Source organism: Nicotiana tabacum, chromosome 9 (genome assembly GCF_000715075.1).
Source record: "Nicotiana tabacum cultivar K326 chromosome 9, ASM71507v2, whole genome shotgun sequence".
NCBI classification, from domain to species: Eukaryota; Viridiplantae; Streptophyta; class Magnoliopsida; order Solanales; family Solanaceae; genus Nicotiana; species Nicotiana tabacum.
In genome coordinates, this window is record NC_134088.1 from 23,328,962 (window position 1) to 23,343,282 (window position 14,321).

At 33.4% G+C, this 14,321-nt stretch overlaps 2 protein-coding genes across 2 annotated transcripts; both read right to left on the bottom strand.

Annotated features, from left to right (window-relative positions):
* Positions 1-5,312: 5,312 nt before the first annotated feature.
* Positions 5,313-8,016, bottom strand: LOC107763443 (receptor-like protein EIX2). Its single transcript, XM_075221516.1, has 2 exons — positions 5,540-8,016; positions 5,313-5,450 (listed from the first exon to the last, which is right to left on the bottom strand). The coding sequence occupies exons 1-2, from the start codon at positions 7,899-7,901 to the stop codon at positions 5,443-5,445; spliced, it is 2,370 nt and encodes a 789-aa protein (XP_075077617.1). The 5' UTR covers positions 7,902-8,016; the 3' UTR covers positions 5,313-5,442.
* Positions 8,017-9,193: 1,177 nt separating this feature from the next.
* LOC107763357 (receptor-like protein EIX2) lies at positions 9,194-14,321 on the bottom strand. The gene has a single exon (XM_016581870.2). It carries the CDS (start codon positions 12,341-12,343, stop codon positions 9,302-9,304), a length of 3,042 nt encoding a protein of 1,013 aa, XP_016437356.2. The 5' UTR covers positions 12,344-14,321; the 3' UTR covers positions 9,194-9,301.

The following is a 14,321-nucleotide window of genomic DNA, read 5'->3' on the forward strand; positions in this document are numbered from 1 at the left end:
AACATTCAAGACAAATTTTTCCACTTGATATATTACACAAAATGATTGCTCACTGAAATTTTAAAATTATACAATTTTATTTGAAATAAAAATCGTATTTAAATTGTTTAACTTTAGAATTAATCAAATTGAGTTTCGGTAGAGATAGATCGTAGATTCACGTCAAATATATTTATAGCATAAATATTCTTATTCTATGATACAGTTTAAATGGTTATAATATATTATATACGCAGCTTATTCTTGAAGTTCTCTACTCATGCTAATAAAATAAGTATTTCGTTTCTACTCAAATAAAAAGGGAACATCTTTTTCCCCGTTAGTGTGCGCATCAAGAAGATTAATTTTTTTGAATATGAACGCAATATTTACATTAATATATATATGATTAATTAAACTATATTATTTTTTGCATATAAATTTGAAAAAAATATTTTATTATTTAGATATTTTTGCTATCGTAAAGATAAATCACACTTTTAGCTTATATTAACCGAGTGAAAAACTCATTAGTTTTTATCCTTATAGTACCTAAATTTCAACTTATGAACAAGGAGCTGAACGAAAAAGTCAGGGACAACTTATGTATTTAACTTTGTTAAAATACTCATAATTAAATGTAATAACAATCATATATAAAAATTAAATTATTTGATGATTGATTTCTTCAAATTGTATTATATGATAATTGATATTTTCGCTTGGAATTTACTGTATTAAAACTTATAGATGTTAACTTACATTACAATCAGGTGAGATATTATTTTTTTAAGCAACCAAATTATTTTAGAGAAAAAAAAATATCGTATCATTTAGTAAACCTTTTACTATGATTAGTTTGAAAAGTTCATCTCTAGAAACTCTTTATATAATAGCCATGTCAAATGTATAGTAAAGCATTTGAAAAAAAAAACTTTGTGAATATAGTTTGGTTCGCTGCTTTCTTCAAATGTTAGAAAAAAAAAACTTTGTGAATAGTGGCTTACACATGTTTGTATACTTAATCTAGCTAAAGTGTGATGACAAACAATATGATCTCCATTATACAATGACAAACAATATATGCTCGAGTAAAATTCATTACTTTTCCCGCTCCAAAATAAATATATGTCAGCTTTTCATATTTGATTTAAAATAATATCATTTTAATAAATTAAAAACATATTCTTTTTTCATAATCTTGCTCTAATAAATGATACTATATACAATATTTATAAGATTTTTCCATGTTTATATTTCATTTATAAGACAGATAATGGATAATTTCAGTCAAAAGATATTTTTATAATTACTAAGAGACGTTTGGTTACCGAAATAATGATACAAAATTCCGGTGTAAAATTTGAGATTATATTTTCCCCATATTTAGTTGTTAGTATTAACTAATAGCGGAATAAAATTGTATACCAAAATCTTGGTATTAGCATAACTTGGATTTAACACAAATTGAAATTTGGATTATAAATAGTGTAATACAAATTATTGGGGCGCGGGGCCAACTACATCTAGTATATATATATATATATATATATATATATATATATATATATATATATATATATATATATATATATATATTCTTGCATGCATGCATGCATCTATTTCCTAGACAAGTTTCAAGAATGTGCAAGTAAGTTGTTTTTAAACCCAATTAAAAGATTAAAACAAGACTCTTCAGGAATAAATTATACTACTACAGATTTTATTAAATATCTGACATAAGAAACAAGTGGCCCCACCTTGAGTTGGAAAAAAATTCAAAAGAGAAGTGATTTATTACATCTGATTTTCTCCCACTTTGACTAGTAAGCATAAGCAAGTTGTACTGGAGATTGAGTCAAAGAAGACGAGCTAGTTGATTTTTATACCAAAAATATTAAATAAATTTATATTTATTTATATTATTATAAAAGTACAAATATTTTATGCTAAATATTGAACGATTAAAATATTCTTAAATTATTGATCGACTTTTATGCCTTTAAATATTTATATAATTTAGGGATATAATTATAAATAACTCAAGAGTAGAATTCTTTTGGATTTGAATTACACACATCCTACAAAGTTGTTATTTGGTAGGACTCTTTTCGGATTTAATTTTTTGAACTGCTACTGCTTACTTTTTGGACAGACTTTTATGCTTTCTTTATATTATTCTTATTCTTAATATAAATTTGCAAGCTATTTTAGAATAAATGAATATAACAAGAGTTCTACTGAAATACTACTTCTGATGAAATAGATTTCTTATTGGAAATTAGTTTGGCTGTGATTTGGATCTTTTGTTGTAAGTTTTCTTTAGTTTATCTTAGGTTTTCTTGTATTTATTATATTTTTACTGTTTTACAAAACAGATAATGATCTGATAAATAAATTAACAACTGATCAAAAAATATATACTAAAGTAAAATAAGATATTAATCCTATCAAGTCAAATTTAACCGACTAATTTTATATCATTCGAGAGCTGAATTATTTTATATAAATAGTTTGATGTTAGATAAAATTGTAATATTTAAAGCATCAAGTCAACTTCCAGCACCAAGCTCATGTCGAAAGGCAACTTCTAGAATCTCACACAGTTTTTAAAATTAAATAAAAATTTACTTATTTATATTCTTCCCTTATTTGAATTGCATAGACTCTTAAATGATAGATCTTTCAATTTTTATTATCGAATATTATGAGTCCCAAATTATTTGAGGTTAAGAATTGTGTCTCCAGCTTCAGTGCGTTGAGGCAATGTTAGAGAATGACTTTTAAATATGTTTATGGTTTCCTAATAAAGAACATGAATTAGAGTATTTATCATAAATGCAATAACTTTTAAATTAATTTTTTTATTGTTTAGGACTTTACAGTCCACTAAATTATTTATTAAATTCTTTCTATTTTGGGAAATTTTAATATTTAGTATTTTAAAATAAACTAAAAGTGTAATTACTTTATATGAATTACTTTCTTAATTGAAAATAAACATAATTGTAATTCTCTCCGTGCTACTGCTAATAATCAAACACGGGATACCTAAACATTAAATTTGAGTCAACGAAAAATAAATAGTCCCTTAAAATGTTGAGGTCAAATAATTAAGTATTTAAATTAAATTATTAATGAAAGAATCCAATTCAATCATTTTCAAAATTGATCATATAAGTAAAATTATTTATACTATATTAAAAGCACGAAGACTCTTAGCGAAATATCGTTCGCCTTTTTTACCCTTCAAAAATAAATTTTACATTGAATAAAATTTTAATTTAATAATTTTTCTAATATTTAGGACTTAGAAATAAACTACAATTAGGGTTATAAATTCATTCTTTATTTGAAATATGTAAAATATTCTACCATTTAAGACTCTAAAATCAAATTAAATTTTAACTCTTATAAACAATTCCTTATTTAAACTAGGTTTGATATTTTTGTCTTTTCCCCTAGATTTTTTCCCCACGAAAGTCCTAGCTAATTTATACTTTTTGACGGATTCTTGATCAAGAGCATCTCCAAAGGAAGCAAAATAGGTGTTGATAAGTTAGGAAAATAATGTTACTGCGAGTTTGCTAAAGCCTTTAATTTGCTCATGCAAAGCATATTCTAAGACTGATAACAGTATTATATTGATTTAAAATTGAAGTCCTTATAAAAATTTTAAGGTACGTCCAGCTATTTTTATTTCAAAATTAAACTCTTTTATTTTCTATATATCTTGCATATTATGAAAACAAAAGATTTTTGTTTAGTTTGACGACATGTTTATAGTTAGTAGCGTGTTTTTTTTAGTGCCATTTGTTATTCAATTTAGCTGATTTATTTCAATAAATATTTATTCGGAATGGATTGTATCTTTGTGAAATTTAGTGTGACATGTACCAAATTAGTAAATTCGTTTAATGAGTGAAGGTATTACTAAATTTAGTTTGAGTATTGCATGCAGCTAATCATATTTCATATTACAATTGAAGTGAAATTTGTCGAACCAAAGCGGGTTGCACAGAGCATATTGTTAAGGAGATTTTTAACAAGTTAATTGTCACGACCCAATTTAGGATCATGACCGGCACTTAGGAGCAAGTGCTCCCAAGTAAGTCTCATCGGTATTTTACAGAAAATCGGACAGAATTTTCCCTGTTTTTGGACTATTCCAAAAATTTCTCTGTCTCAAATCAACAACCAACATCCTAATATCAATTCAAACAACAATAACGTTATCAATTAACCAAAACAAATAAGGATTCTAGTAAATGGAGCAGCAACAACAAAACACTGAGAAGACATGTACAACTCATTCATCGTAGAAAAAGGCTGTATATACAAATTAGAGACAAGAATCAAGAAATACACTACTAGCATGTTTTATTGATAAAATAATCTTTCTTTACATTTGTCTTGTGATGATTGCAGTTTGTCGTGAATGGGAAGCTCGTCAAACCAATATGATTGGTGGAATATGGTATTGTAGTTGGTCACAATTTTGCCAAAATGCCTATGATTAGAGTGAAAGTGAAAATGCTATCTATGCTATTCTAAACATGTTCCTCATATGTCTACCACTTCTACAGTTCAGCACTACTCAATTTCTAATACTTCAGCATTCTCTCTTCAGAAATGGAACTTCTGTAATTCCTCGGTTATATGTTTTTTAAGTCTAGCTTTCACCAAGATGGAATTTAAATGTTCGCTTATTGCTTGTATAGGAGATTTTACACATAGACACCACAACAAGAGAATAAGAACTCTTAATGGAGGAAATCAATTTACCTCTTGAAAGTAACAAGTACATAGAAACTTTACAGTTATGAGGCCCTTAGCTTTCCCTTCAGTCTTGAACAACAGACTCTTGATATCATATCGAGCCAACTCATCATGTCCGCTAAGAATGTGAAATAGGCATTCCTCCAAGAAGGGTTGACAATTAAACAGCCCAAGATTCCCCAAAATGCAACAAAGAAACCCAACACCATGGATATATAAAACTCTATAGATGGAAAATCCTCACCATCATCATCATGTTCTTGGGGATTCATGTTACTGCTATGATCGATACGTGGACTAGGAGGTGCATATCCGGGACATTCTTGGAGAGGAGGGCCGCAGAGTTGAGCATTACCACTATATGATGAACTCTCAAAACTTTGCAGTTGAGTGCTTGATGGAATTCTTCCTGATAAGTGGTTGTTTGACAAGTCCAACACACTAAGAAAAGTCAAATTAGCAAGGCCCTTAGGGATCATACCAGAAAGCTGGTTTCTTGAAATGTCAAGTGACTCCAACATCTTCATTTGGCCTATTCCTTCAGTGATACTTCCATTCAGATCATTTCTTGAAAGGTTCAAAGATTTCAATCCTCTCATTTCAGCTATCTATTTAGGAATACCTCCGACCAATTTATTACTTGAAAGATCAATAGTCTTCAGATATAATAAAGGATTCTTGTACTCAGCCTCCTGGTTTTTCCATTGAACCAATAAATTTCCTATGTACAAGTATGAACGAGGAATATAGTCATACTGGACTGAAAAATTCATTGACTCACCAGAACCATTTTCTTGATGCAATAAAGTAAAATTGTTGAAGCATTGTGGAATTTTCCCAGATAATCCATTTGCTGAAAGGTCCAGTATCTGAAGAAATTGAAGCTGACAGATAATTGATGGTATGCCGCCATAGAATTTGTTGAACCGTAGGCTTAGAATGCGCAAGTTGAGTAGATCAGTACCTATCCATGCTGGGATTCTTCCTGTCAACTTATTCCCTCCAAGATCCAAGATTTGCAATAATTGACATTGTGAGAAAGAAGGCAACATCCCGCTAAAACTGTTCTGGCGTATGTATAATGCCTTCAAACTTTCCAAGGAACTTAATGACTGTGGAAGTTTTCCAGAGAAATTATTATAGGCTAGATTAAGAACAACTAGATTACTCATATTCATCCAACAATCAGGAAGTTCTCCTGAAAATTGGTTGTGTGATAAGTCAAGGGAAGTGGCAGCTCCTGTTGTACTTTTACAAATGGAAGAAGTGGATCCGGAAAACTTATTTTTATGTAGGTAAAATATTCGCACATTGGTAGGAACTTGTGGCAAAGGTCCTGAAAAGTTGTTAGAACTTAAATCTATAACCATGTAGTCTTGTTTATTCACTATCAACTCAGAAACTCTGCCACTGATATGGTTGTTAGAGAGATTCAGAATCTTTAAATTGAGAGGAAGATCAGAGAACCAACTTGGTAGCGCATCTGATAGATTTGCAAGAGAGATATCAAGAACAGTATAGTTGTTTTGACTTTGAAGCCACTTGGGGAAAGAAGGTCCCAAATTGCAAGATGGAAGGTTTATAACTTGAAGCTGAAAAGGAGGAAGCCAATCGAAGCTCGTCTTCAAAGCCAACGAGTTGAACGATAAGTCCAAATCCACTAAACTGGAGAGGTTTGAAAGGTGAGACTCAGTGATTGTACCCTTCAGGACATTGTAAGAGGCATCAAAACTTTCCAAGTTTGATAGTTGTCCCATACTTTCTGGTAATCCTTCCAGTCTATTGGACGATACGTCCAAAATTCTAAGCTGTGATAGTTTTCCAATACCTTGTGGTATCCTCCCTTGAAATTGATTAGATCCAAGATGCAACTCTCTCAATGATGGAAACAATGCTAAATCTGGTAATGGCCCTCTCATTTGGTTATCAGACAAGTCTAGATACTCAAGACTCGAAACTTGTCCAAATCTTTCCATGAAAAAACCATTCAGCACATTGTTCTGCAGGTATAATCTCTTTAAGGCTGAAAATCTTGTGACATTAACCAATGAACCAAACATTGAGTTGTCGTTCAACCCCAAAACCTCAAGTGTTTTCCTACTGCCTGATAACCTAAGAAACAACTCAGGAAGCCATTGGTATGTCCGAGTGTTAGACATGTCCAGATAACGTAAACGTGTCAAATTCCCAAAAGAACTGGGAACCCCAACACCTTTAAGATTAAATTGATCAGCAAGATTGAGATGCTCAAGATACATCAAGCTCCCAAAGCGATCATCAATTGGACTGTCCAGCTGATTATTGGAGAGGTCTATGCTAGCTAAGCTTGTGCTAAAATTGAATAACCAGCTATATTCAGCTGAAGAAGAAAACTCATTACAACATAAATGAAGAACAGAAAGAGAGATCAAAGAAGAATTGGCTAAATCAGCTGGAGATGGAACGAATTTAGATAGACCACAAACACTCAAGTCGAGTTCTTTCAGTGAAGGTACCTTTGTTATCTCTTGAAACCAATTGCTTGCTTGGAAGTCGTTACCACCTAGACGCAAGAACTCTAGGGAGGAGAGATGAGAAAGCCACCCAAGGTCCTTTACTATTAGCTGATTATTGTTCCCAAGATCAAGAATCCTCAAAGAAGTTAGATTCATTAACTGTGTAGGAATTACACCAGAAAAATCTGAAGATGAGAGGTTCAGATACTCTAGTCTTTTAAGAGAGGATATGAATCTTGGTATTTCACTTCTGTCAAATCCATTTACACTGAGGTCCAAGTAATTCAGATGCTGCAACTCAAGTAGAGAAGGACTAAGTTTACCTGTCAATATTGGAGCAAAACAAGCATGGCCTGGACATGAAACCTCACTGTGAAGATCAAGAACAGTTACATGACCACTTCTTTTGTCACATTCTATACCCTTCCATTTACAGCATTCTTTTTTATCTTCATCATTACCCCATGTTGATAATCGATCAAAATCATCAACAAGGCCTCTTTTGAACTCAAGAAGAGCATCTCTCTCCTTTTCTATACACATGGTTTTGTTAACTTCTCTTGAAGTTAATCCAAAAGCTGTCTGTAAGAGCAGTAAAGACCAAGTAACAAGGAAATGATCTAATCTTGGATATTTCCTTATATCCATTGTTTTTTACTTGAAGCTATGAGCATGAAACAACAAAGTTCTTTATATTTCTGAAAGTCTTAGCCTATTCAACTAACATTAATGGTTCTTGTATGCATCTATTTTCCTAGTCAATGACAACTTTCAAAGTCATTTGTCTACACTTGTATTTGACTAATTAGGAAACACAATGCTTGACTATCCAAGATTTTAGGTTCTTTTCAGACCCAACTTAAAGATATAAGATAAAGACGTGCTAGCAATAAATTTTACAGATTTTAATAATATAACCAACTTAAGTTTGACATCAAAGACAAGTGACCCCACTTTGGGAAGAAAAAGATTTAACAAAAATTATTCTTTACATCCAATTTTCTTGCACTTTGACTAGTAGCACAAACAAGTTCATGGAGTCAAAGAAGACGGAGTATTTGACTTTTTTACCAAAATACTAAGTAAAGCAAAATGGCAGAACGGCTCAACTTTGGTTCTCTGAAAAGTTGAAAGGTTATCAAAATTTTCACCTTTTGAAACTTACACTTACACACTAAGTTGTTCGGGCACGGATGCGGGCGTCCGATACGGATATGGAGATGTAAATTCTAAAATACGGGGATATGGATTCTAGTACGGATACAGGTGCGCAGAGATCCGGCTCAAATAATTCAAAAAATTAAAATATAAAAATATCTCTAAATTATGAGAAATTTTGTGGAACACCTACTAATAGCTTGTAAAGTGTGAATTTGTTTTTTATTCTCAAGTTGTAAATAAGTAAAAGATCAATTTCCAAGATAAGGTATGTTATTTTCTTCAAATTTCGGGAATCAAATTGTATATCGTCTCGAATATTTTTGTCCGTGGTGGTCAAAGTACCCAAAAACGTTTGACAAGATCCGGTACAGATCCTATACTCACACCAATACTAGTATTGTGTCGACACGGGTGCGGCACCTAAACTGCCATGTCGGAGCAACATAGCTTATACATTAAGACGAGTAATCTAGTAGTATTACTAGAATTTTTTAACACAAAATGTGTGCATTCAACTGTCTCATTCTCTCATTCCTAAATTCTATTAACTTTATTCTTGCTGCTTTGGAGGAAGTACTAAGTTCTTGGTTTTTCATGTGTTTGCTGCAGTGGTAAATTCTTCTTGTTACTGGAGATGACTCCAATTATTTACTTATGCTTGAAAGCTTAAGCTAGCTTAGAAAATATGCCTTTGGGATCTATATATCATAGAGTGGTTTTACTAGAAAGAAGCTGCTCTTAATTGCAAGCCATCCATAGAATATTCAAATATAGCAATAACATTAAAAGCAAAGCAACTTTCAAGAAAAAAGATGAAAGGTTATCTCTTGACTATGAGTAGAATACAAACTCAGTCATCAGGCCCTTAGCTAAAGATGGAGCAACTTCTAATGTACATTTAACCACTTGAAATATGCTGTCCTCCAAGAATTGTTGAAGAACAAAGAGCCTAAAACTCCCCAAAATGCAATAATAAAACCCAACGCCATCGATATATAAAACTCTTTAGATAATAACTCATCGTCATTTTCTTGAGAAGTACTAGCATTGCTGTCATAACCAACTTGAGGATTAGGAGGGGCAAATGTAGGACACTCTGGAAGAGGACGGCCACATAGCTGAATATTCCCACCATAAGTTGAGGAATCAAAACCTTGCAATTGAGTGCTCAACGGTATTCTCCCTGACAAGTTGTTATTTGACAAGTCCAACACACTAAGAAACGTCAAATTAGCAAGGCCTATAGGGATTTTCCCTGAAAGCTGGTTTCTTGACAAGTCAAGTACCTCTAACATCTTCATTGTACCAATTCCTTCAATGATATTTCCTGTCAAATTGTTTCTTGATAGGTTCAACGATAGCAATGCATTCATTCGGCTAAAATCTTTAGGGATCTCACCAACTAGTTCATTGCTAGAAATATCGATGGTTTTTAGTAGCCACAAGGTACTCTGGTACTCTGACTCTTTGTTTTTCCACTGGACTAATGCATTGCCATGGTACAATACACCAACTCGAGGAACATAAGGATCAAAGTCATAGCTCACACTTGAACCATCTTGCAAAAGTTGCAGTGAGGTGAAATTGCTGAAACATTGTGGAATTGTTCCAGATAAATGGTTGCCAGAAAGGTCCAGTATTTGAATAGATTGAAGCTGACATATACTTGGAGGAATGCTCCCAGAGAATTTGTTGAATCGAAGGCTCAGAATGCCCAAATAAGGTAACTTAGTCCCTATCCATTCTGGGATTTTTCCACTCAATGTATTTCTTCCCAAATCCAAGACTTTCAAACCTTGGCAATTCTTCAAAGAGGCAGGGAACTCTCCACTTAAATTATTCTTACGCACATATAGAGAGCTCAAGGCCGTTGAAGAACACAAAGAGTATGGAATGCTTCCAGATATACGGTTATTGGCTACATTAAGGATCATTGGAACAGACATGAGGCTCCAACAATCAGGAATCTCTCCGGACAAGAGATTTTCTGACAAGTCAAGGATTGTGGCTGAACGAAGTTTACATATGGAGTTAAGTGATCCAGAAAACTGATTGTTGTTAATATGCAAATCATAAGCAAATTTAGGAAATATTGGTAAGGGCCCTGAAAAATTGTTATAACTGAAATCTAAGACAAAGGAACCAAGATTATTGGCTGACAAGTCTTGTATCTTTCCACTGATTTGGTTGTAAGAGAGATTCAAATATGATAACATGGGAGGCAACTTTGAAAACCAACTAGGCGTGGTGTCCGAGATACTATTAAGAGAGATATCCAGAATTGAGTAGCTATTTTGAGTTTCAAGCCATTTTGGAAAAAGAGGCCCAAGATTACAAGATGAAAGGCCGATAACTTGTAGTTGAAAACATGGAACCCAATCAAGGCTAACATTCCAAGTCAAGGGGTTGAAAGTCAAATTTAAACTTTTCAGGTTGCAAAGGTTGGAAAGATGGGATTCAGAGATTGTACCTTCTAACAAATTATAAGGAGCATCAAAACTTTCAAGGTTGAAAAGCTTCCCTAAACTTTCCGGTAAGCCTTGCAGTCTATTGAAAGAGACATCCAAGATTTTGAGCTTGTGAAGTTGCCCTAAACCTTGTGGCATCTTCCCATTAAAATGATTACCCCCCAGACGCAACTCTTTCAGAGATGGAAATAATGCCAAGTCTGGTAATGGCCCTGTCATTTGGTTATTAGACAAATCAAGATATTCAAGACTGGAAATTTGTCTAAAGCTTTCGTGGAAAATGCCATTCAGCAAATTGTTTTGTAGCCTCAATTCCCTCAAGGATGAAAATCTAGTAAGATTAATCAATGAACCAGTTAGTGCATTGTCCTCAAAAAACAAAAATTCAAGTGATCTATTACTCCCTGATAAGATATTAAGCAACTCAGAAAATGGTTGACTTAAGTTATTGGATCGTGCATCAAGAGAGCATAAATGACTTAAATTCTCAACAGACTTTGGTATCCCACCTTGAATACCACTTCCATATAGCCTAAGATGTTCCAAAGATTTCAAGTACCCAAAGGCACTAGCAATTTGACCTAAATCATTGCCCGAAAGATCTAGGCTAGTAAGACTAGTGAAGTTATATAACCAACTATTTATTGCAGGAGATGAATATCCATTATAGGAGATGTCAAGAACGGAAAGACCAGAGGAGGAAATATTTGCTGATACAAATGATGAAGGAATGATTATGGAGAGTTGACAGGAAGATAAATGCAATTCCCTCAAATTAGGGAGCCTGATTATCTCCTGTAACCAATTTGTAGCTTGCACATAGGATGCACTCAAATCTAAGTACTCCAAATACATTAGATGAGGAAGCCACTCAAGGTTCTTGCATGTTAAAGAATTGCCACCAAGATCAAGAGCCCTTAAGTAGGTAAGATTTTGGAGCTGAGTGGGAATTAGACCAGTGAAAGGATTGTAACTATATGAGAGATTTAAGTACTCTAGTCTTTTGAAGTATCCAATAAATCTTGGTATTTGGCCACCAAAATCATTGAAACTAAGGTCCAAGTACTTCAAATACTGCAACTTAACCAATGAAGAACTGATGTTACCTCTCAATGTGAGATCCTTAGTACCATCAGGATTGGATTCAATACTCCCACGAAGATTGAGGACGAGTATATGGCCAGTTGTGTTACTGCATTTCACACCCCTCCAAGAACAACATTCCTCATTATCTTCGCCATTTTCCCATGAAGAAAGCAGATTATTTTCGTCTATGAGACCTCGTTTGAACTCGAGAAGAGCTTCCCTCTCCTTCTTTATGCACAAAACTCTTGCACTTGGTGTTGATCCAAAAGCTAAGGTTTGATGCAGGATAGTTGATAGACAAATCAGAAGCAAATAAATTGGTTTGTAGTGTTCTTTGGTATCCATTTTTTTTTTTGCTTGTTTGTGAAAGAGCATATGCAAGTAGCAAATGAGGACTTGAATGTGAGGAAAAAGGAGTGTCCACTCCTTTATATATACATTTTGAAACAAAGTCAACTCTACCCTCAATTGTAAAATGTATTTATTAAGCAATTTTCAATAAATGTATTCAAGACTTGAGGACTAGCTGTAGAGTCAAGTAGAATAAAAAGAAATCAACTGTCTAAGAAACATGCTTTAGGAGCTGGAAAATAAAAGTAAGTAACCAATCATGCTATAGTGGAGTATTATTTTTGGATTTCAAGAAATTTCCAAGTCTTCCTTAGATTTTTTCCTAAAGTCAAAAATACAGATAGATAGAAGAGTACCCTTGTGGCTGTAGAGTAAACTCCAAGGTCAAAGATGTTGAAATTGTATACAGAGATATAGATACCTTCCTTTTTTCTTTAATTATTGATTTTTTTTTTTTCTTTTGTTTGCCCATCTAAAAGCAGGAAGAGAGTCCACTAGTTATAAAACTCTTAAAGATAAAAGATTTAATTTTCACTGGACCTCTTCATTTCATAATTTTCTGTAATCCGAATAAAACTTATCACACCAATTCAGAAAATAGTTGATAAAATGCAAGTGTGATTACAGTATTAAAACACTAATAAGGCTAATGACTGTACTTTCTCAATAGGAAAGTATAGAAGCTAACAACGACAAACAGGGGCGGACACACCCTTTCCCAAGCAGTGTCGTGACACTGCTTGTCATTATAGTTATTTATTCCTCTGTTCATTACTTCAAATGCTGACACCGCTTATGAAAAATCTTGCATGCGCCACTGACAACAAATATCCATGTAAACATACAATATTATCATCTAATTTTAACATGAACAAAGATTCATAAAACTTATTTTGCTAAGTATTTTACCTAGATTTGTCATTCTTTATATGGAAGGGTAGGACGAGGTAGGGTAAAAACATGAAAGATGCTCAACAGGAGGGCCAGGCAGGTAAAACTTTTAGCTGGTTAAGGCTTTCCTTTCCCTGCCTCGGCCTGTCCCATTTACATCCCTAAGATGAGAATTTCAGGTGCTCTAGTCTCTTAAGGCTGCCAATGAAATGTTGGAATTTGACTTCTACCAAAATCATTCACACTAAGTTCCAAGTACTTCAATTGAAGTGCTGATACTCAAGTAATGAGGGACTGAGTTACTTGTCAATCTTGGAGCAAAACCAGCATTGGCTGAACAAGAAAACTTATTGTGAAGATAAAGACATATAACATTTACCAATTCTGCTGTTACATTTGATGCTAACTGACAAAGTCATAACGGAGTAATGCGAAACCTCGTTTAAAGTACTCGAGAAGGATCTAAATTTCTCTCTGCTCTACGGAATCATTTAAAGGGCAGCCCGCCCGTGTTCATGCAGTTTCTGGGAAAGGGCCGCACCCTCAAGGGATGTGATGTAGACAAACCTAACCTAATACAAGCTTGCTTCCACGGTTCGAACCCGTGACCTACAAGTCACATGGTTACAACGTTAACATTGCTCCAAGGCCCCCTTCTCTCAATAGAATCATTTACTCCATGAAAAAAAGATTTGAACCAAAGAAACAAATAATGAACACCTATCCATTAATTGGACAAAGATAAATTGGAAATAAAGAACAATGACAGTAACATAACAGCATCTTCCAACTTCCCCCATCTTCCCACCAATCCCTAGTAAACCCAAAAGTAGAAAAAATAAAAAGTTAAAGAAAACAAACAAGAAGGAGAAATCTGGCATATATATATATATCATTTCTGAGAAGCTTCTAAAACATTAAACACCAACTTGAGTTCCTCCATCAGTTTTATCTCCTTCACAATTGTTCAGCCCTAGCAACAATGTTCTAGTACTAGGGCTGAACAACAGCTGAAGGAGATAAACAGGGATGCTGAAAACACCAGACTATCCTTTTCCTGAGCTAACCAGCCTAATATACTTTGCAAAGAACAGAAAATGAAAAGGTAAGA

Bases quoted from the DNA above. Each gene is read 5' to 3' on its own strand.
- LOC107763443 (XM_075221516.1), bottom strand. From the start codon at position 7,901: ATGGATATAAGGAAATATCCAAGATTAGATCATTTCCTTGTTACTTGG.
- LOC107763357 (XM_016581870.2), bottom strand. From the start codon at position 12,343: ATGCTCTTTCACAAACAAGCAAAAAAAAAAATGGATACCAAAGAACAC.